General features: G+C 53.8%; 3 protein-coding genes across 3 annotated transcripts; 1 reads left to right on the top strand and 2 right to left on the bottom strand.

Annotated features, from left to right (window-relative positions):
* Positions 1–878: 878 nt before the first annotated feature.
* phf21b (PHD finger protein 21B) lies at positions 879–14,367 on the bottom strand. Its single transcript, XM_058067469.2, has 14 exons — positions 13,936–14,367; positions 9,988–10,032; positions 8,048–8,323; positions 6,829–6,912; positions 4,737–5,078; positions 4,556–4,666; positions 4,414–4,465; positions 4,269–4,345; positions 4,149–4,203; positions 3,963–3,985; positions 2,549–2,707; positions 2,412–2,478; positions 2,245–2,348; positions 879–2,160 (listed from the first exon to the last, which is right to left on the bottom strand). Exons 1-14 carry the CDS (start codon positions 13,987–13,989, stop codon positions 1,942–1,944), a joined length of 1,668 nt encoding a protein of 555 aa, XP_057923452.2. The 5' UTR covers positions 13,990–14,367; the 3' UTR covers positions 879–1,941.
* Positions 14,368–16,020: 1,653 nt separating this feature from the next.
* Positions 16,021–18,640, top strand: nup50 (nucleoporin 50). Its single transcript, XM_058067478.2, has 8 exons — positions 16,021–16,262; positions 16,452–16,632; positions 16,701–16,784; positions 16,857–17,031; positions 17,096–17,629; positions 17,696–17,780; positions 17,842–17,960; positions 18,035–18,640. Exons 2-8 carry the CDS (start codon positions 16,564–16,566, stop codon positions 18,232–18,234), a joined length of 1,266 nt encoding a protein of 421 aa, XP_057923461.2. The 5' UTR covers positions 16,021–16,262; positions 16,452–16,563; the 3' UTR covers positions 18,235–18,640.
* On the bottom strand, positions 18,567–21,420 carry kiaa0930. Its single transcript, XM_058067481.2, has 10 exons — positions 21,114–21,420; positions 20,672–20,820; positions 20,416–20,520; positions 20,265–20,342; positions 20,091–20,192; positions 19,886–20,026; positions 19,617–19,805; positions 19,388–19,547; positions 19,132–19,287; positions 18,567–19,062 (listed from the first exon to the last, which is right to left on the bottom strand). Exons 1-10 carry the CDS (start codon positions 21,238–21,240, stop codon positions 19,022–19,024), a joined length of 1,248 nt encoding a protein of 415 aa, XP_057923464.2. The 5' UTR covers positions 21,241–21,420; the 3' UTR covers positions 18,567–19,021.
* Between the last annotated feature and the right edge of the window lie 479 nt (positions 21,421–21,899).

Below are 21,899 nucleotides of genomic sequence, written 5' to 3' on the forward strand. Positions count from 1 at the left end.
GGAATAAAGTTAGTTTTGTGTACTCGGGTGCCATGTTGGCAAGAAGCATTCCTTACTTTTACCTTTTAAAAATTCCGCTAACAAATCGCTGACTTGGGGACTACTTCCGGTTTCTCCCTCTGGCGCCACCCAGCGACCCGGCATGCGAACTACACATTGAGCTAGCGGATTAAGTCTGCTTTTGGCTTCCTGAGCTAACGTGGATTTTCCTTTGCCAAACCCCACGGAGACCCGTGGTGACGTCCAACCCCACACCTCGTCACGTGGTTAGCAATCCTTGCTGCTGTCAATCAAAACAAGGCGGGATGGCGTCAACAAAACGTTCTGCGACCGCAGACTCACGGTCGCTAAGAGCAAGGGCGACATCTGGCGGCGATGCTGTCCACTGCATCAGGTGGTCAGGGTCAGGCCGACCCCGTGGAGGAACATGGAGGTCAACACGAGGCTAATGTCGCATATGGCGATCATAATATTTCCATTGTCTATCGTTGATGAGTTCCAAGCACTCACGGTGAGTTCCTCCCTTCCCGCGAGGGAGACAAGATGGCCGTACGAGCGTACATCCGGGTACTGATGTATGGGTGGTCCAGGTTTCCCGTGTTAGCTAACCGCCGTGGCTCTGTGAGTCAAGTCGGCAACGAGAAGCTCCATCGCTCCTCGGTTTAAAGCGACACGAGGCCGATGCGGAAGACGGGGTCGGACGGAGGAGATCGGTCCGCTGTGGCGACCCCTGGGGGGGGAAAGCCCAAAGAGACCGGAAGTGCCTCTGGGTCACGTGTAATATCGCCTTGCTGCAATGCGCCGGGCGTCCATCGGGTGTCGGTGTTGCGCACGCACACTCACGCACACTCACACGCACTCACACGCACTCACACGCACACAGAGCGTTGTTGAAATGTTTATTCGTGAATCTTTTTGTACGAAGTCGGTAGAAAAAAGTCAACTACTACATTGGCATATTTAAGACAAAACCAACCACAACCAAACGTCGGAGCTCGCCTCGTCAGCGCCTCCTGGTGGCCTCAAGACATGTATTGTTTTTGCTGCTCCATAAAAGAATAGAAAACAACTTTAGTGTTCTTTGTTCAAAGGTGTGCTCTAGTAAAATAGATCTGTTTCATCACGGCACAGTTTCTCCCGGAGAAGACGGACCAGGAACGTCACGTCACGTCACGTCACGTCACGTGTATGGATATGCGTCACGTGTCTCGCCCTCCACGTGGGAGGTGCTAACACTTGCTTTGCTATAGGGGGCGCTGTTGCACGCGGCCTACGTCGACGTGTATTTTGGAGCGTGACCCGGTCAAAGGTCACAGGACACACTGAAGGCATTTGTTCGTCGGCAAGCGGCGGCGGCGGGAAGACGTGCGCGCCACGCTTGCGTGTTTGTGGCGCCTCCTGGTGGCGTGTAGAAAAAGCGGCGTGAGGATGTAGAAAAAAGGAGGCGTGTTGATATGACGACTTCCTGTGGACTTTTTGGCATATAAGAGTGATTCTTACGCACACGCTTCACGTGACCAAAGCTGCTCGAGGTCACTGAAGGTCATTGGTTTGTGCACCACGATGATGATGATGATGAAGACGACGTATGTACAATGATCTCAGGCATCAATGAAAATACTACAAAATCTCCCCTAAAATGCTAATTAGCGTACTTTGCTCTTAAATACTTTCTTCTTTAGCTCTATAATACTGAAGAAAACAACAAACCTTGTCCTGAAAGCTTTTGGCAAACGTCAGGAGCGCATGCGCGTCCGCGTGGCGCCACGAGGAGCGGGCGTGGCAGACGAGAGCATGTGGGACAGGAAATACGTTAAGGCCAACAACATGAAGAAGAAGAAAAAAGAAAAAGTCAAATCTCGTAAGCACTGGAGGTGTTTAGAAATACTTCTCGCTTCTTTTGTTCCACCCAAAAAGAAAAGCGGCGAGGTGGGGGCGGGGCTAGTTGGTGACGTCATCCTGACCGCGGGAGGGCTGGAGGGGCGCTGCTGCAGCGGCGGGGCCGCTTTTGATCCACGACGGCGAGAGCAGCGAGGCGGCGACGGTGGCGGTGGTCGTCATGGTGACCTGGATGAGCTTGATGAGGGCCTTCAGGCGCTCCAGCGACGCCTTCGTGTCCCGCTGCTGCGCCGCCAGGCCGTCCCGTCGCTCCATGCAGCGCTGCGGGGGGGAGGGGGGAGGGGGACAGTGCACGTGAGGCGGCGCCGCATGCAAACGCGCACCAACATGTGGGCGGGGTCTTACTTTCAGAGTCTTGTTGAGCTTCTTGTCCTCTTCCTCCAGGTGAGCGCACTCCTTCTTCAACTCGTCCTTTCGCCGCAGCAGACGCCGCTTCTCTTCCTGCCGCACTGCACACGGGCACGCCGCCATGAGCGCCATCATTGGGCATCGGTCTTCGCACTCGCGCTCACCTGTTTTATGCGTGACGTAGGACTGCACGAAGTTGTGAGGCCAGGCCGTGTTCTCCTTGTTCAGAACCTGCACACGTGTATAGGTCACATGACCAGCACTCCCTACACGTGACCGGGTGAGCTGAAAGCGGCCATACCTTCTTCTGGCACTTGGGGCAGTACCAGGGGCCCCTGGGGGCCGTCTTGAGGGGCGGCTGGAGGCAGTCGGGGTGGAAGGCGCGGGGGCAGTTGTGACACGGCTGCAGCTCGCCGTCCTCTTTGCACACGGCGCAGTGCTCGTCGTGCTCCACGTCATCCTGCAGCGACATGCCGAGGCTAGCGTTAGCCCGCTAGTGACCAGAGGCGTCACGAGCGCCGCCGGCGCCAGCGGAGAGCACGCACGCTTTCCATCGGCAACCGAGCGTGGGATTTGTGGAATTCACACAGATGCTCTCTGCTCAGCCGGAGAATAAGAACACGTAGCACGAGGGGTGGCTTTCTGCTGCTATTTGCCCAATGTTGTCATAAGCAGACACTGCCCATGCAGCTAGCATCTTATCCCACATGTACGGCAGCAGAGATACTACGATACTAAGTTATCCCACATGTACGGCAGCAGAGATACTACGATACTAAGTTATCCCACATGTACGGCAGCAGAGATACTACGATACTAAGTTATCCCACATGTACGGCAGCAGAGATACTACGATACTAAGTTATCCCACATGTACGGCAGCAGAGATACTACAATACTAAGTTATCCCACATGTACAGCAGCAGAGATACTACGATACTAAGTTATCCCACATGTACGGCAGCAGAGATACTACGATACTAAGTTATCCCACATGTACGGCAGCAGAGATACTACGATACTAAGTTATCCCACATGTACGGCAGCAGAGATACTACGATACTAAGTTATCCCACATGTACGGCAGCAGAGATACTACAATACTAAGTTATCCCACATGTACAGCAGCAGAGATACTACGATACTAAGTTATCCCACATGTACGGCAGCAGAGATACTACGATACTAAGTTATCCCACATGTACGGCAGCAGAGATACTACGATACTAAGTTATCCCACATGTACGGCAGCAGAGATACTACAATACTAAGTTATCCCACATGTACGGCAGCAGAGATACTACGATACTAAGTTATCCCACATGTACGGCAGCAGAGATACTACGATACTAAGTTATCCCACATGTACGGCAGCAGAGATACTACGATACTAAGTTATCCCACATGTACGGCAGCAGAGATACTACGATACTAAGTTATCCCACATGTACGGCAGCAGAGATACTACGATACTAAGTTATCCCACATGTACGGCAGCAGAGATACTACGATACTAAGTTATCCCACATGTACGGCAGCAGAGATACTACGATACTAAGTTATCCCACATGTACGGCAGCAGAGATACTACGATACTAAGTTGTCTAACGGCAGGAGCTTTACAGCCACAGATAGATTGCAGTCCTGTGACAAGGAAGGTGGTTTGGGGGAAAGGATGAAGTGCTGGGTGGGACCGGGTCATGGGTGCCACCTACCTTCCAGCAGAAATCCTCAGAGTCTGGCATGTGGACGGAAGCAGAGCACAGGTTAGTGGCAGCGCACGTACACGTGCACGTGTTAAAGCGCCATGCAGCGGCACAAAGCTAATGATGGTGTCAGGCGGTGAGTACGCGGTGAGTCCGCGGTGAGTACGCGGTGAGTACGCGGCTAGCCAGTCCTACCTCGCGCCGACAGGAAGAGGGAGCTGTTCAGGTAATGCGACGTCAGACGTTTGCGCTGCAGGGAAACAAAGAAGAAGAGTCAGCGTGGAGCGGGCGCACCAGGAGGATGAGGATAGGCACCTCCGGTTCAAAGAGGCCGCTGTAGGCGGGGTTAGCCGTGCTCCGCCTCTTCCTCTCCTGCCTCTTCATCTGGATCTCTGCGTGGAGCAAAAGAGAGATGGTTAGAAACGCCCCCCGACCCACGCCGGCCGCCCCTGCACGTCACCTTCCAGCTGCTCGTTGGTGACCAGGCCCAGCGCCACCATGAAGGAGATTTTCTGTCAAAGAGAGCAGGCTGGTTAGCAGGCTGGTTAGCAGGCTGGTTAGCAGGCTGGTTAGCAGGCTGGTGGTAGTCCTGTTCACCTCACCTCTGGATCCTCCTCCTTCTTGTGGGAGGGGGAGGTGGGAGCCTCTTGTGAAAGGAGGGGGGCCTGGCAGCCCTCGCTGTTTCCGGGGGCCTGAGGCTGGATGATGATCACCTGATGGGACACGGCCGTGCTTTAGATCTCGCCATAAACGCCTTCCAGCTCGACTCCAAGCCGTGCTCACCTTGACCGCCTCGGTGACGGTGGACACGCCGTTGGCGGAGGTGGCGGGAGGGGCTGCGATGATGGCGTAGGCCACACCGGGCCCCGCAGAGGCGTGCTGGGAGGGGCTCCCGGAGCCGGCGCTGCCGGGCAGGCTGAAGGGCGGAGCCACGGGCGCCGACGCGGTGTGACTCTGACCGTGAGGCGGGTGGTCGGGGCCGAGCGTGCAGTTGGGGGTGGGCAGGGTGGGGCCCGGGTTCTTGGGGCTGGGCACGGAGGTGGTCCTGGGCTGGCTGATGGACTGGGGGGGCTCCTGGCAGGGACTGTGGGGAAGGCTGTCGGGGATCCGGGTCTTTGGCCTGACCTGAGTCCACAACGGCAGCAAAATCCCATCTTTACCACATACAGTTTTCATTTGGGTACCTCCAAGTATTTGTAGTATGTAAAATACACCTTTCATTTGGGTACCTCCAAGTATTTGTAGTATGTAAAATACACCTTTCATTTGGGTACCTCCAAGTATTTGTAGTATGTAAAATACACCTTTCATTTGGGTACCTCCAAGTATTTGTAGTATGTAAAATACACCTTTCATTTGGGTACCTCCAAGTATTTGTAGCGTGTAAAATACACCTTTCATTTGGGTACCTCCAAGTATTTGTAGTATGTAAAATACACCTTTCATTTGGGTACCTCCAAGTATTTGTAGTATGTAAAATACACCTTTCATTTGGGTACCTCCAAGTATTTGTAGCGTGTAAAATACACCTTTCATTTGGGTACCTCCAAGTATTTGTAGCATGTAAAATACACCTTTCATTTGGGTACCTCCAAGTATTTGTAGCATGTAAAATACACCTTTCATTTGGGTACCTCCAAGTATTTGTAGTATGTAAAATACACCTTTCATTTGGGTACCTCCAAGTATTTGTAGCGTGTAAAATACACCTTTCATTTGGGTACCTCCAAGTATTTGTAGCGTGTAAAATACACCTTTCATTTGGGTACCTCCAAGTATTTGTGGCGTGTAAAATACACCTTTCATTTGGGTACCTCCAAGTATTTGTGGCGTGTAAAATACACCTTTCATTTGGGTACCTCCAAGTATTTGTAGCATGTAAAATACACCTTTCATTTGGGTACCTCCAAGTATTTGTGGCGTGTAAAATACACCTTTCATTTGGGTACCTCCAAGTATTTGTAGCATGTAAAACACACCTTTCATTTGGGTACCTCCAAGTATTTGTAGCGTGTAAAACACACCTTTCATTTGGGTACCTCCAAGTATTTGTAGTATGTAAAACACACCTTTCATTTGGGTACCTCCAAGTATTTGTAGCGTGTAAAACACACCTTTCATTTGGGTACCTCCAAGTATTTGTAGCGTGTAAAACACACCTTTCATTTGGGTACCTCCAAGTATTTGTAGTATGTAAAACACACCTTTCATTTGGGTACCTCCGAGTATTTGTGGTGTGTAAAATACACCTTTCATTTGGGTACCTCCAAGTATTTGTGGTGTGTAAAATACACCTTTCATTTGGGTACCTCCAAGTATTTGTGGTGTGTAAAATACACCTTTCATTTGGGTACCTCCAAGTATTTGTGGTGTGTAAAATACACCTTTCATTTGGGTACCTCCAAGTATTTGTGGTGTGTAAAATACACCTTTCATTTGGGTACCTCCAAGTATTTGTAGCGTGTAAAATACACCTTTCATTTGGGTACATCCAAGTATTTGTAGCGTGTAAAATACACCTTTCCATTGGGTACCTCCAAGTATTTGTGGTGTGTAAAATACACCTTTCATTTGGGTAAATCCAAGTATTTGTAGCGTGTAAAGTACACCTTTCATTTGGGTACCTCCAAGTATTTGTGGTGTGTAAAACACGGGTTTCCTTTGGGTACCCTTTTTAACCTGTATTGGTATTTTAGTATGTAAAATGTATTTCCTTTTCCTGTACTGAGTATTTCAATACTGTACTTCTGGTGTATGCTAGAATGTCAACTGCGTAGTAAAATGAAGTATTTACTGATGGAAAGGTGCATCATCAGGAGTGTGTTGGTGTCCTGCGAGGGCGGTCATGGGGGTGGGGTGGGGATTGGGGGTGTACCTGAGGTAGCAGGGTGGCGGCGTGCCCGGCCAGTCGGTGCAGGGAGCTGACTTGAGGCACCTTGATGGGAAGGGAGGTGAACATCTGCAGAGAGAGAACGACGTCATGATTGACACGTTACGCTTTTCTTCACTTCCTGTTCATTTTATCATGGAAAGAGGACCCCCCCACCCCCACCCCTCGTCTTCTTCTGTGGTAATCTCTCGGTGCCGTGGCATTGTGCTGCAGAGGAGGGGGAGGGGCGGAGCAGACCAGTTCCCATGGAAACGGCACAGAAGAACATTCTTGCAGTGTGAGCGAGAGCTTTTATTTTCCTAATTGCTCTTCCTTTCTCCCAAGTCAGGCGCCTCTGGGAGCGTGTGATGCTGCAGGACCAACAAGGCTCCGCCTCCATCCTGGTCGTCATGGTCACGCATCAAAGTCATGCCGCTAACGACCTTTTGACCCGCGCGTGCACCCGCCTTTCCTGCAGCCGCTAGCTTGGCGACCATTCCAGGGGGTCAAAGTTCACCCTTGTTTTCAACATCAGGTGTTTGTCTTCCTCCTCTTGGATCCGCTGACCCCCCCACGGCAGGAGGGAGCAGTTTCCATGGCAACGCTGCTCCTCAGCCCTCCTTCAGTCCCTCGGTCAACACCGTCTGCTGTTCCACATGTTGACAGCCCAGCCAGCCAGCTAGCCAGCTAGCTAGGTAGCTAGCTGGCTAGCTAGCTCCTTACTGGGCACAGCTCTTAGTCCGCTACATTTGCACCAAGCTAGCTCCCATTTAGCTTGATATGGCATCTATATACTAGATCTATGCGTGTCGTCTATGTTGCAGGGGCGTATTCTACATTTCATTCATAGAAAAGAATTCATTTTCTAGTGTGAATGGTTGTTTGTCTATATGTGCCCTGGGATTGGCTGGCCACCAGTCCAGGGTGGACCCCGCCTCTCCCCCAGCGGGGATAGGCTCCAGCACCCCCGCGACCCTCATGAGGACTAGTGGTAAAAAATGAATGAATGTATTCATTTTCTTACTATTTATGGATAGCTACGGGTCATGTGACCAAACCGGTGTGTTTGTGTATGCTTGGTGACCAGCCCCGCCCCCTCTACAGGTGGCAAGGCTCCCGATTGGTTTGGCAAGAAGCGGGCAGAAAGGCGGCCAAACAGCAGCAGGCATGCCGCCAGTGGGAGGGGCCAGACGCCACGATGGCCGGCCCTGAGCGGAGGACATACCTGAGAGGGAGGAAGCTCTCCGGGTCTCCTGCTGCTCACCGGGTGGACGCCGACCGCTGCCGCCGCCGCCGCCACCACCGCCCTGCCACCCGTCTGGAGGTTGATGGGTGCCGTCTGCAGCGGCTCCGAGCTCGCCGCCTTCTGCCCGTTAATGTGTGCCGTCACCATGGAAACCGGAGCCTTGGTCGGAACCACGGAGATGGCGATGCCCTGGCTGGGGGGCTTGATGAGAGACAGCGGCTTGGCGGTCCCTACGGGGCAACTTCTGACTGCAAGCTTCTCACACACACACACACACACACACACACACACACACACACACAGTCAGTCCTAGAGCGGGAAAAGGCAGGTGATGATGCGCCGTGAGGCTGCTGCTGTCAGGTAAAGCCCAGCTGATTGACACTAGTGTCGTCATGGCAACCAGACGACAGTAGGGAGAAATTGTTAGCCAGCTGCTAACAAGCTAAGCTAACCCATTCTTTAAAAGCGTGTTTGGTATGTTGCTATGTGGAGAGGTCGGGAGGAAGGCCTCGCACCACACGGCCTCGTGACGGAAGCAAACATGGCGGCCGTGTGAGAGCTTCTTCCTACTTCCCACGCGGCTCCTTGATAGAAATGAAAGTTTGCCTCATGTCAACACGCTCCCTTTCCCTCCTTTGGGGAGGCGGGGGAGGGGCCGGGTGCGTGAAGGCCAGCAGATGGACCTGCAGAAACAATGGAGGCCAGCAGATGCAGCCACAATGAAGAAGCTCACACAGAGCGGGAGGTGTTGATCGTTCCTGGTTCCTTGGTTAGTCACCAGCACGAGGATGGAACTGGACAATAAAGTTTTCACCACAACTTCCCGGGCTCTGCCGTCCCATCAGAAGAAGACGTGGACAACCAGTACCACGGCTGCTCCTCTGCTTTTGGGCTTCCTGGCTTTCATATGAAATCATACTAAAAGTGTGCGTACGCCCCAGAGCTGAAAATGGCGTACGCCTAAAAACACTCAGCTTGATAAAGCCGTGCGTACGCACTCCATCATGGCGTGATGTTCTCATGCGCCATCCATCTTTATTGGCTCTATTGTCTAGTTCTACCATGTGGTTTCACTCCACCGCTTCTAATGTGTGGCCGACTCGTCTCCAAAAGGTTGGCGTTGGCGTCCCGGTGCGCACGTTCTCACGCTGGGTTTATTTTTAGAAATCACAACCTTGGCGTGGGCCGTTGCGTCCAATTTTGAGCGTAAGCAAGTTTTATAAATGAGGCCCCAGATGATGTTTGTATAACCATGTCCTGTCCTGTGCCGTCCTGTCCTGTCCTTCAGGGGGACGCTTGTGGCAGACACTCAACTGTGTTTCAACCATCTTCCCTTCTGCAAAATAAATCCCCAGAAATTTATTTCTTCACTCCAGAACACCAACTTCTAAATACGCCTTTTAACATCATTAGAGTCCTCCAGACATGAAATAACACCCCTATATCACCTTGACATTCCGAGACATGAAAGGAAATAAGACATCATAAAAATTCACAGGTTAGCAGTGGAGGAAGTTGTTCCTTTTGTACTTCCTGTTTCTGCACAGTCCTTCCTGTTGCGGCTATTGTGTCATCAATGTGACATTAGTGACACCTACTGGCCAGTGCACGCTAAACACATCTTCAGTGTGTCTGAGGTTTTTCTTTGACTTTGTTTACATACGTATACTTCCATGCGTTTCATTTAGGCTAACAGGAAGTCAAGTGTACTTAAATATGCGTCTGAGGCCCAAACTCAGGCCACAGTCAGACACAAACCACGCCACCTTCGCCGTGTTGCGTGGGGAAGTGAGGGGCGAGCGGTAGAAGACGCGCTTTAATAACCTCACTCGCTCCCCGGCGTGGCTGCGATGGCGGCGTCATGAACGAAGATGGAAGACAAGATGGAGGAAAGGAGGCTGCACACGTGTGTGGCCTACCTGTCCGTTCTGAAGCTCGTTGAGGCCTTTGCACAGCGTCTGGTTCTGCAGACACAAAGTACAACACATATCAGTCACATGATCACAATGTCCACACACGCCGTCGCAAGTCTTGCGTCATCATCTCACACAGTTTACCACATTCTCAACCTCCTTTAACATGATTAGAGCCCTCTAGACGTGGAGTAACACCCCTACAGTCACCCAATATAGCAGACAAAACAAGACATATTAGGCATGGATCACCTGTTTACCTTCTAAATATGATTTTTTACATGATTACAGCCATCTACACACGAAATAACACCCCTACAGTCACCTTTACACGGCTACTAGCCAATATAGTAGACCTAAGGGAAAACAAGACAGAGAAAGCCTGCTTACCACCGATTATTAGAGCCCACTAAACATGAAATAACACCCCTATAGTAAGATGTCCATTTCCATGACCCAATATGGTCGGCATAGAAATCCTTGGTAATATATTCTTTCAGTCACACCTCTCAGGTCACCTTTACAATCCCAATATAGCAGAAATCATTTAGAAAAACGCGGTGGCAAGGCTCATGTTATCTTTTGACATGCTGTGAAAGGTCACCATGGCAACAGCAAGTGTAGAAGCACACAGACAGCGAGCGTTATTGTGCAGTACAGCGGGAAACGAGCCCCATCTCCGTGTCAGAGGTGTCCACCAGTGAGAAGCACTGGAGGTCTCCAAGGAAGGCCGGCCATCGGAACACTTTCCCGTCATGGCATTCCCACCTCTACACCTAACCACTACGCAAGCCAACACGCTCATGTCCGCAGCCCACTGTCAATCAGGGGTGGCGTCCTTCAGGCTTGATGGGACATCAACCCAGACGACCGCACTCTTCATTCTCACGTCCGCCGCCTCCGCCGCTCCTCCCGGGTGGAGGCCATGACGCCACCTGCCGAGCACCTGCCGACTTTGCTCTTCACTGCCTCACCGGGACTCGGAATAATGTCACAGAGCACCTACTAAGGGGGGCGGTTTCTTCATCATCATGTGACCACATTATGTGACTTCATTTTAGTAGCAGAAACTTTCAATGTGAAAGTCTTTTTCTGAAGAAAAACAAAGACTAGCAAAGTTAGAATATTATGGGAATAATATGATGAGGGATATTATAATATTATTGAAGACCCGGTCTTTGGCGGCCAAATCCGGTTCTGGGGACATGGAATGTCACTACTCCGGTGGGGAGAGGTTGAGACATTCCGACAAGATATAGTGGGACTCAGAGTCACAAAGCCACAGTGTGGGTTCTCAAACCCAACTCCTCGAGAGGGGCTGGGCGGCGAGCTGGTGTGGGCTTATTAATACCCCCCCGACTTGGTGCCTCTGTTGGAGTCATCCCCGGTGAACGGGAGGGTTGTTTCCCTACGGCTTTCCCTAAAGGGTCCTGACTGGCAGCTCAGAGTACCCGGCCTTCCGACCCTAACCCTCCCTGATCTGAACGAGTGTGATGATACTGGACTTCTGTGAGAGCCACAGTTTGTCCAGAACCAACACCGGGTTGCAACATAGGCGGCAGGGCCCGACCCCAAAGGTCAGGGCTGCAGTCAAGCTGAAGGGTCGTTTCCCTACGCCTATCTAGAAAGGACTATTCTCAGATGAAAGAGAAAGATGGGTATTTTTGGCACGTCTGTCTTGATATTCGCATGTATTCAACGTCTTAGCGTGTCGTTAGTGTATGGCGCCCGCACACGGGGGGTCCACGGTCTGCACGACGCCACGAAACTGGACCGGCACGTCATCCTGTGTCGGTCGTGCGACGTCTTCTGAGGAGCAGACTCACGCATGCCTGAGCGCCCCCGTGCAGCGGTTCCTAATAAAAAGCCCATCAAACAGCATCGATTAAAGGGATTTGAAAGATTATCAGCCTTAAAGCCGCGCCACGATGAGGTGGATCGGGATTACACGCGCGACGGCGTCGACCTGACAGCTCGCGGCAGCTTAGCGGCCCAACGATCCCCATGCGGCGTTGTGACGCACCGGGCGTGCGCCGGTTGAGGGCCAGGTGATGCAACGACCTCTTTGACCTTTAAGAGAGGCTCGCCGGCGTCGCACTCTGGATTGACATGCGAGCGTGAAGCCGAGCAACGCGGGCGGCCCGGTATTGGTGACATTAGGGTAGCGGCGGCGCGTTCACAACCGCACTCCCCGTGCACTTCACCGCCTCAGCCAGCTTGACACAAGTGTGGAAGAAGCAGCGTAACCATGGTGACAGATGGACTTGACTGCTGGCACCAGAAATCACTGAGGCAGTTGCGGACGCCAGCGCTTTCAACGGGTCTCTTTTGGCATTCCCAACATGGATGCTCGCAAACAAGACGGGTGACCTTCATTCCCGGTGACTGGAAGCCGCTCCCGCTTCAAGTCCACTTCCTTTTCAGGCGCTAATGCGTGCATGCGTGCTGCAAAGGTCACATTTTGCTGCTAAAAACAGACAAGTCAGAATGGAGTGATTAAAAAAACGGCTGTGTGATGCTGACTGGGCTTTCTGTGCCTCTGCCTGCCACCCCTCCCCCTCCAACCAAAAACAGCATCAAAGCAATCAAAATGGTAATGTTAGGCATGAATGGGGCCCATCCCCCCCTGCCGCTGCTAGAAACTCTGCAGACTTTTTCCCCTCTCCGAGCGGGGAGAGAAAGCACCCCCTTCTGTCTCAAAATGGTCGCTTCCACTATGAACGTGGAGCAGAAGGTCTTCCGCCGCGTCTTATTGTGTTGAAGCTGCAACTTTGAGGGGTGCGTTCAAGTGCTTAGAAAGTACATTCCACGGGAAGCGAGATCGATCCAAGTCAGGCAGAGAGGAAGAGGCCTCTAACAGCTGTGATACGACACATAACTGCCGCGGATAAACAAATATCGACCCCCTTTCCGTCAATTCCTCCCCCCGCTGTTGCTAGAACTTGTGTGCGCCGCTTTCCGCACGGCGCCTGCCGGCGGGGCGGTGCAGGAGAATCTGGCCGAGGTGCTAAGCATACATAAGCCGCCGGCTCACAACAACGCCGCCTCGGCAAAGTTAACGGGGAGAGGCCGTCGGGCGACCACGAAGCGTGGAAGAGTGAAAGCGTAGTCGTGGGCCAATCAAATGCGGCGCTGGCGTCACGTGACCCCGAAGAAATCATGCCAGCAGACTATAAGTGTAAAGTAGCAAAATGGGGGCGGCCGGCGAATAAAAAGACGCTGGAAGGTACGCCGAGGTTGCAGCGGACGTCAGCTTCGGTCGACCGAGCGCCGCGGAAGTTCGAGCTAGCCGAGGTGCTAGTTAGCCGCCAGAACGGCACTCGGCGAAAACACGTCGAGCAACTCAAAATGGACGCTAATTTGGAGCAACACTGCACAAGTTTTGACAGCGAGTCGGCGGTGGGAGCTCCCACCCGTCCGCTCGGCCGTGACAACACGGCACCGTCACAGTTCAACTTGAACCACAGGCGTTCTGACAATAAAAGTGGCCATGAAAAGCAACACCCACGGTAGCTGGCTAGCAGGGAAGCTAAGTGGCGCTAGCCCGGGGAAGATTTACACTGATAAAGTTTGTCACACTCGCCCGATTCATCGGCGTCGGTGCTGGTTTGGCGCATAAAAACCAGCTTTAGCGGGAGCTTGTGCTTCGTGTGTCCAACTAGTTAGTCGTGGCAGCGGCGACGAGACGTCGGGCGAAAAAGTGTTGAAGTTGTTGTGTGTCGAGAGGAACAAAGCGGCCATGGATGTTTCTTCTTGCCCCTCATAAATATTCAGCTCGCGTCCTGCTCGCCACACCGCCGCATTAGCTCTCCGTTCTTGTTGCTCACACAAACACAATGAGACCAACTAGTCGGCAAAGTGTGGACGAGTGACGGCGAGGTGAAAGCGGACATTAAGTTTCACCTCCTTGACGTCCTCCAAGCCGCCTGCGATCATAACACCATGTTTCCTTACCTGATGACATTGGATCTCTACTTTCAGCGCCTCTTGCAGGCCTTGTACTTCCATGTTCCGTCGACAAAAGCACTTTGCTCCCACTTTCGACGCGAGCGACGCGAACTTTCAGTGAATTGAAGATTTTTCAGCGACAATAACAATCGAAAGAAGAACTACTCGACAAGGAAAGCAAGTTCTCGCTTCTTTTACAGCCTGGGACTCATCACCGACTTTCCGCCCGTCTTGAAAAGTGGTCCGAAGCCGACAGAAAAGGCGTCAGACCCCGGACGGATCCTCCCGGGGTGGCAGGCGAACGTAGAGAAGTCCGACGGGGGGGAATCTTCGCGTTCTTTCGATAAATTTAGTTTCAAAACGGGAACTATATTTTGTCCGAGTCCGCGGCTTAATTTCACTTTGCCTGGGGAAAAGTTGTGCTTCGGCTGTCAATGGTGATTCTGAAGTACCCGGATGGAGAAGAGAGTAGCGCCCCTCCTCTACTCACAAACTGAGCATGCGCAGTGAGACAGTGGAGCCACAAACATTTTCTTTCTTTCAAATCGGTCATAAAAACACTTAAAGGCTTTTCAAAGACGGCTATAGATCAGATCATATTGTTGCGCTTGTCATTTCTGTCAAATGGAAATGAACGTAAACGTGAAACACGTTCGAACAAATGTTTCAAAAAGTTAGGATATTTACATGCTCTATTTATTTAGCCCAATATATGTATCATTTATTTGTATTAGATCTATAATCGTGTGTGTGTGTGTGTGTTATATTATTTAGTAATAATGTGCATTCAAATCCTCCAAACATTCTAAAAGCATTGTTTAAACTCTTGGGACGTTTGTTTATGATCTAAGCTAGGGTAATAGAGTTATGCAACAACTTACCAAAGGATGTTGTCACTGTGAAAGTAGTTGTTAAAGTATGTAGTTACTCGGGAAACAAGTTGTTTACATGTGTGGTTGCAGCACTAAAAGGAGTAGAACGATTCTTGAATGCTTTCTTTGACGTTTATTACATAGGAATGGTTGTTTGTCTATATGTGCCCTGTGATTGGCTGGCCACCAGTCCAGGGTGGACCCCGCCTCTCGCCTGGAAAGACAGCTGGGATAGGCTCCAGCACCGCCCCCCCCCCAGGATAAGTGGCAAAGAAAACCGATGGATGGACGATAGAACAGGCCTCCATCCATCCATCATGTTCCAACATGGAGGACGGCGTCGCGCACGCGCGGTGATGTCAGCTGTGCTCTCAAGTTGAAGTAGAATCTGCTTTTTTCCGGTCTCCCCCCTCCTCCTATTTGTTTTGTGCACGGCTGACCCCCTCGCCACCTCCAACTAGCCCCGCCCCCTGGACCCCAGAACGGGCTGTGATTGGCCACAAGTGCCCAGTGCACGAGAGAAGGGCGCGGAGTGGCAGGAGTTCTCAACCAATCAGGAGTTCCCCTGTGGAGGGACCGCGTGAGGGACCACTATAGGAGGGCGGGGCTCAAAGATGATGTCCACACCGCTCCCGGACGACATTTAAGTCTCGTTCCGTGAAAATGTCCGGACTTTCATGTGGACGATTTGGATGTTGGTGGTGAAATATTTCAGTGATCATGAAGACTTCTGCTGTGTCATGCATCCTGGTCTCCTCTTCTTCCCAGCTAGTCCATCTTCTCCACACCAGCTGGTCAAAGGTCTCCCGCTGCTCACTTCCTGGTTTGTCCAGCACCTGTTCCTGTTTGGCTGGCCACCTGGCTTCTTGCAGGCTTGGAGAGGAGCCATTTGAGGAGGACTCTTCCCCTTTCCTGACTCCCAAATGCTCCAAAGCCGAGGAATCCTCAGCTTCATCCTTGTGTATTTGTTTTTAATAAAGTCCCCCGACGGGGTTGACAGGATGGAGCTTATGTGCTAATATGTTATGTGCTAAAAGTGAAGTTTCCTCACAGGGTTCCGTAAAATCAGACTGTGTCGCCACCTGCTGGACATTCGGAAGACATTTTGGAGCAGGTGGACTTTGCCCCAATCAGCCAGCTAATGGAGAACGAATTAATCAGCGTTACACACCTCCTATCGCGACAAGCTAATACGAGAACGTTCACAGCGAGGAGCTCGGTTACCGAGTACAGGCGACGTCATCAAACTACAACTCCCAGAGGGCCGCCGCTCCAGCGCATGCGCAGAAAAGCGCCCGGGCAAACTCATGCGGATGTGCTGCTCCATGAAATGGCGGCGTGAGAGAGGCTCCTTTCAACCACCGGAGTGCCGCCGTTGATGTTTGTTTGTGTGGGAAAGCTCCCCGGCAGCGTCCCCGCGTTGCTCACACGAACATTGTCGGCTTTCTGCTCCCACAAAAGGTACGTTACGGTCACTCGGCACCCACGTAGACGTCTGTGGCTAATGTTAGCAGCTAGCTCATAAAGGCTAGCTCCGTGTTGAGAGGCTGACGGCGGCGACGTGATTGTTTTCACGCACAACACCGACGTGACCAAAACATAAAAGTTATTTGTTGTCACACCAAAGCCACTGCTTTGCTTTGGTTTCAGAGGCGTCTTGCTAACACGACTTGTGGGTCAGGCTGTGCTTCCGTTAAAAGTCACCGCGCGTGCGCGTGCGCGTCCAGCCCCGGTTCTGTTGGTTCCGTGAGCCGCAGTTGGGATGGCCAAGCGGATCGCTGACAAGGAGCTGACGGACAGGAACTGGGATCAGGAGGAGGAGGGCGAGGAGGTGACGTCATTCCTCCAGAAAGCTTTGAGGCCACGTGAGCTGTTTGATTCCAACGTGTGTCTCCTCAGGCCGGAACCTTCTCCCTGGCCAGCGAGGATGTGCTGAAGAACCGCGCCATCAAAAAGGCCAAGCGGCGAAACATCGGTGCTGAGGTAGTGTCCGTCCCGAGGAGGAAGACGCCGGAAGCGTTTTTCCGATATTCAGCGTTCGTGTGTGCGTTGCAGGGCGACGGGGTCGGAGCCTTCAAGGGCTTTAAAGGGTTCTCCATGAGCGCCCCCCCCTTCTCTGCTTTTGGATCCAAGGGCCTGGGGGGTCTGACCAACGGGAATGGCGTCACGCCGTCTTTCGGCGGTTCGTCGTCATCGTCACCTGCTGCGGCCACGCCCTCCACGACGGCTGGTGAGTCCTGCGCCCTCGGCGGCGGCGGCGGCGAGCATCTGATCGCGTTCTCCTCCTCCCTCAGGGTCGGCTTTGAATGGCTCCGTGTCTACCACGCCCTCTTCTGACATCACAGGAAAGCTGTCCAATGGCCCCGCCCCCAGCGGCGGTGGCAAGGAGTACAGCCGGCAGCTGACGGCGCTCAACTGCTCCGTGCGCGACTGGATCACCAAGCACGTCAACGACAACCCGCTGTGCAACCTCAACCCCATCTTCCGCGATTACGAGCGTCACCTGACCAGCATCGAGCGGCAGTACGGGGCCGCCCCCTCGGAAGAGAAGAAAGAAGGCGGGACGCCGCCCACCGGCGCCGCACCCCCCTCTTCCTCCTCGTCCGGCGGCGGCTTGGCCGTCTCTCCTTTCTGCAAGGACAAGACGGAAGACAAAGGCGCTCCGGTCCCGCCTGGCGTCACCTTCAACTTCGGCCAGAAGGTGGACCCCGCAGCGGGGGGCTCCTTGGGGTCCAAAGCCACGCCCCCCAGCTTCTTCTCGGGACAGAGCTCCTTGTTTGGCAGCGCGTCCTTCAGCGGGACCAAGAGCGAGGACGCCAAGTCGACAGGTACGCACGCACGCACGCACGCAGGAGGCGGGTCATGTGATCATCACGCTTCCATTCGCCACGCAGACGACAACGCCGGCGACGAGTCCTACGAGCCGCCCAAGCCCGAAGTCAGGGAGGTCAAGGAGGACAACGCCTTCTACTCCAAGAAGTACGTGATGACATCACGCCGCCGCCAGCTGATGGCGGCTTCTGATTGTCTGTGTTGTCAGGTGTAAAGTCTTCTACAAGAAGGAGGCGGAGTTTAAGGAGAAGGGCGTGGGCACGCTGCACCTCAAACGCACCACGGAGGGAAAAACTCAGATGATCGTTCGAGCCGACACCAACCTCGGTAAGACGCTTCCTTCCTGTCTGGGGGGGGGGGGGGTCACCTGACCGGTCTGACGTGTGGCGCCTCCTGTTCAGGAAACATCCTGCTCAACATCCTGCTGCACGCCACCATGCCGTGCTCGCGGGTGGGCAAGAACAACGTGATGGTGGTGTGCGTGCCCAACCCCCCCGTCGACGACAACCACCCCGCCAGCCCCGTGCCGCTCCTCATCCGCGTCAAGACGCCGGAGGACGCCGACGAGCTCCACAAGACCCTGGAGCAGCAGAAAGGCTGAAGGCCCGCTTCCTGCTGCCGGCGGCCGCCATCCGCCTGATTGACGCACGCACACGTACACACACGCACGTACACGCACACGTACACACACGCACGTACACGCACACACACACACGGTTCCAGGCGGCGGCCATGTTGTGAAGCGCTGGGCGACATTCCTCAGCTTTTATCACTTTTATTATTTTGGCGTTAGGAACCATTTGTTGTACAAATGTTTCCCTCGCCAGGAGGGACATTTTTCTCCCGTCGTGGAACTTTTGTTTTGAAAGTGTCCTTGGCCCCGCCCCCCCCCCCCCCCCCCCCCAGCTGCGGGAATAAAGCGAAACCAGAGGCTTTCTGCTCTCGGACTTTACTTTCAGTGTTTGAGTAAGAAGAATAAATTGTGACGCTCGTGTAGCAAAACTCATCCCAAGTCTGCGTGTGTTGCCGTGACGACGTGCAAACAGGAAGTGGCGGCGTGTCTGCCGCCCCTCTCTGCTTGGCCAGAGCTCCGTCTTCCCTTTTCAGCATCATCGGGTCTGCGGAAGGTCGTGACCCCGCTAACTACGTCAGGTGCAGCACAATATTTACAGCGTGTCACTTCCTGTCCGAGCCCGCCGCCTTGTCGCGCTGAGGTCATGTGATCCTGGCGCCGTATCCGTGGTGATGAGCGGCAGGAACGTCAAGAAGACGAGGAGGCACTTCTTGGACAGCTGGTTTGCAGTTCTGGTGGCGGCCGGTCCGGGGCGGGACCCCGAATGGCGTGATGCGGGGGGGGGAGGCACTTTGCTGACGACGAGAAGGCGCCGCTACGCCATCAGGATGGGCTTCTGGCGCACCTCCAAGATGTCTGATGATGTCACATGATGAGTTGGCGCCACGGCCGGCCAGGCTAGGCTAGGCAAGGGGCGGGGCTCACCTGTGGTGATGCGGTGCAAAGGCAAGGTGACGTAGGTCAGGTGGGAGTAGAGCAGGAAGTAGTCATCGCTGCGGTTCAGTTTCAGCCAAGATCCCACCAGAGAACGACCCGTCCCTGACAGCGAGCGTGACCGCAGATTGGTGGCGCTGTGGAGGTCTGACACGTGCACACGCACACACGCACGCACACACACACACACACACACACGTCTTCCGAATCACGTCTTCCAACGACTCGTTCGACCTTCCGCCTTTACCTTCGTCTTCCTCCTCCCGGAAGAATTCCTCGCTGTCGTTGGCGGAGTGGGACTTCTTCATCTCGGCCATCCTGTGGCGAGGAATCTTGCGCCTGAGCGACGGCGAGAAGAAGGCGGGGCGGTTCCTCTCAGGGGTGGGGGGCGTGCTGAACGACGTCACCTGGGCAGCGAGCATGGCAAAAGTCGGCGTGCGGAAAGCGGGGCGGAGCTAAGAAAGACGGCCGCTCACCCGCTCGTGCACCGGTGTCACATGCTCGTCCTCCGTGCCGCAGGGGGAGGTGTCGCCGGTGGGCACCCTGCTGACGGCCATCTCGGCGTGACCTTTGCCCTGCGGGCCCTTCATCCTCACGAACTCCATGTTGTTGTACTTGTAGAAGCCAAACGACATGCGCTGGGCCATCTTGGCGGCCATGCTCACCTGCGAAGGGAGGCGGCGCCGCGCCACGTTAGCCAGGCGCCAGGCGTGCGTGAGGTGAGCGCGAGGAGGCGGAGCCTCACCCGGTTGTCGTAGACTTTCTTGAGCGCCTCGTAGCGGATGGAGCCCTGGAAGATGACGCCCTGGAAGGTGTTGCTCTTGTCGCTGGCCACCAGCTCCACGCACACCATCTCCCCCTCCCCCACCGTCATGTCGCTGAACACCTGCCGGCGCACGGGCACGCGCTTAGGCCACGCCCAACAGCCGCTCACCTGGAAGCTCCGCTACCTCCTCAAAGTTGTCGATCATGAAGAAGATGTTGGGGTAGCTCATCTTTGACTCCTCCCCCTTGCTGTCCATAGCGTGTTTGCTGGGTGAGGCAAACACTTCCTGTGTGCACAGGAAGTAGAATAAGCTCTCAAACCTGGCCGCGCGCGCACGCACGCTTGTGTCCCCGCCCACCTGGCATTTCTTCTTGTGGATGTGGATGTCACCCGCGTCTGAGCGCGTGCACACGGCGCACGTCACCACGTAGTCCAGCTGTGAAGGCGCGAGCACGTCAGCTGACCATCACGTGCGTGCGTGGGTGCGTGCGTGCGTGCGTGTGTAAGACCTTCTGCAGGATGAGGTTGAGGTAGACGCTCTCCTCCCAGTCGATGTCCGGATCTCCGAGGCCCGGAAGCTTCTTGGAGTCTCTCCTGTAGACTTCCACCTCCACCTGCAAGGATGCGGGATGCAGCATAACAAACATGGCCGCCAGTGTCACCTCATCAAGGGACCTGAACTAGGCAGGTCGTTGTCATGGAAACCATGCAGGTCACGTGACTACTTAGAACGGCCATCACTTCCTGGGCCGAGGAGACGCTCACCTTCTTGCCCTCTGTGTTGTCGGCGCCCACGTAGGCCAACTTCCTGCGCACGTAGAAGAGCATGTCGTCCTGCTGGAGAGCCCACTTCTCCATGAAGTAGGTGGAGAACATCCACGTCCAGAACACGATCCGGTCATCCTTAAAGCAACCTGCATGCGCGCGCGCACACACACACACACACACACATAAATGATTCACTGCAAAGGAGGCTGTTGCCAAGCAACCACAGCGCAGGTAAACTACTAGCCCCGCCCACTCATGACATTTGAACGTGTCATCGCTTGTGGCTGGCACGTGACCGTGATGACATTTTGCAGCCCGGCTGACGTCATCACAACGCTCACGTGACCGGCGGCATTCGAGCACAATGACGTACAGCTACGCTAGCATGGTAGCGCCAAGGACACTAAATGATCCGTTAGCATCGACGGAAGCGTCTGACCCAGTCCGCTCAGCTCCTGGCGGATGTTCAGTCGGTTCCGCTCGTCGGCGATGGCCTTCAGCATCTGCTGCAGAGAGCCGTCCAGTTCGGCGGGGTCCTCCTCACACGAGCCCGGTACAGACGCCATCTCCGCGCTGGGACCATGACAGACTGGGCCCGAGCTACGGACCGGAAGGAGCGACTGTCTGGGAGGGCCGCGTTGTTCTCTTTTCAACCCCGGCAAAGGCGAGGTGCCAGCGGGCACCGTTCCGCTGTCTTCGGTTCTGTTGTGAGGATCAGCTGGAACCACCCCTCCAACTTCCGGTAACAACACGAGGCTCTTAAAGGAACAGTCGAATGGACGCCCCTTGACGTTTGCATTCATCACCAGGAGACTCCGTAATAAGCCGAATTAAACTGTACCACATATCTTCATTTCACTATTTTATTTCTTTACAAGTGATTAAAAAAATCACTTGGACATTTAATCTTCACTTACAACATAATTCGGCGTCGTTCCTGTGTTGATGTGCTTTCGGGACACAGTCGGTGCTTGGAGGTTATCGAATCAAACGTACCCCACACCAGTGGAGGCCCCGCCCGCCTCGCAGCTCTTTGCTAGCCTTGCGTTAGCTAGCGATTCCGATCTGCGGATTTCTTGAAACTTGTTTGTTCTAATCTCTGCCCCGTCGACGCGGAATCAACGTTTATCGTGTACCCTTTTCTTTAAACGCGCCGCCTGGTTCTCACAAAGGGTACATTTGCAAGGGTTCCTGCCGGCAGGACCTGGCGTGTGTAAACGAAGGC

This window comes from Doryrhamphus excisus, linkage group LG6, assembly GCF_037039965.1.
Source record: "Doryrhamphus excisus strain RoL-2023G ecotype Guam linkage group LG6, RoL_Dexc_Guam_v1.1, whole genome shotgun sequence".
NCBI classification, from domain to species: Eukaryota; Metazoa; Chordata; class Actinopteri; order Syngnathiformes; family Syngnathidae; genus Doryrhamphus; species Doryrhamphus excisus.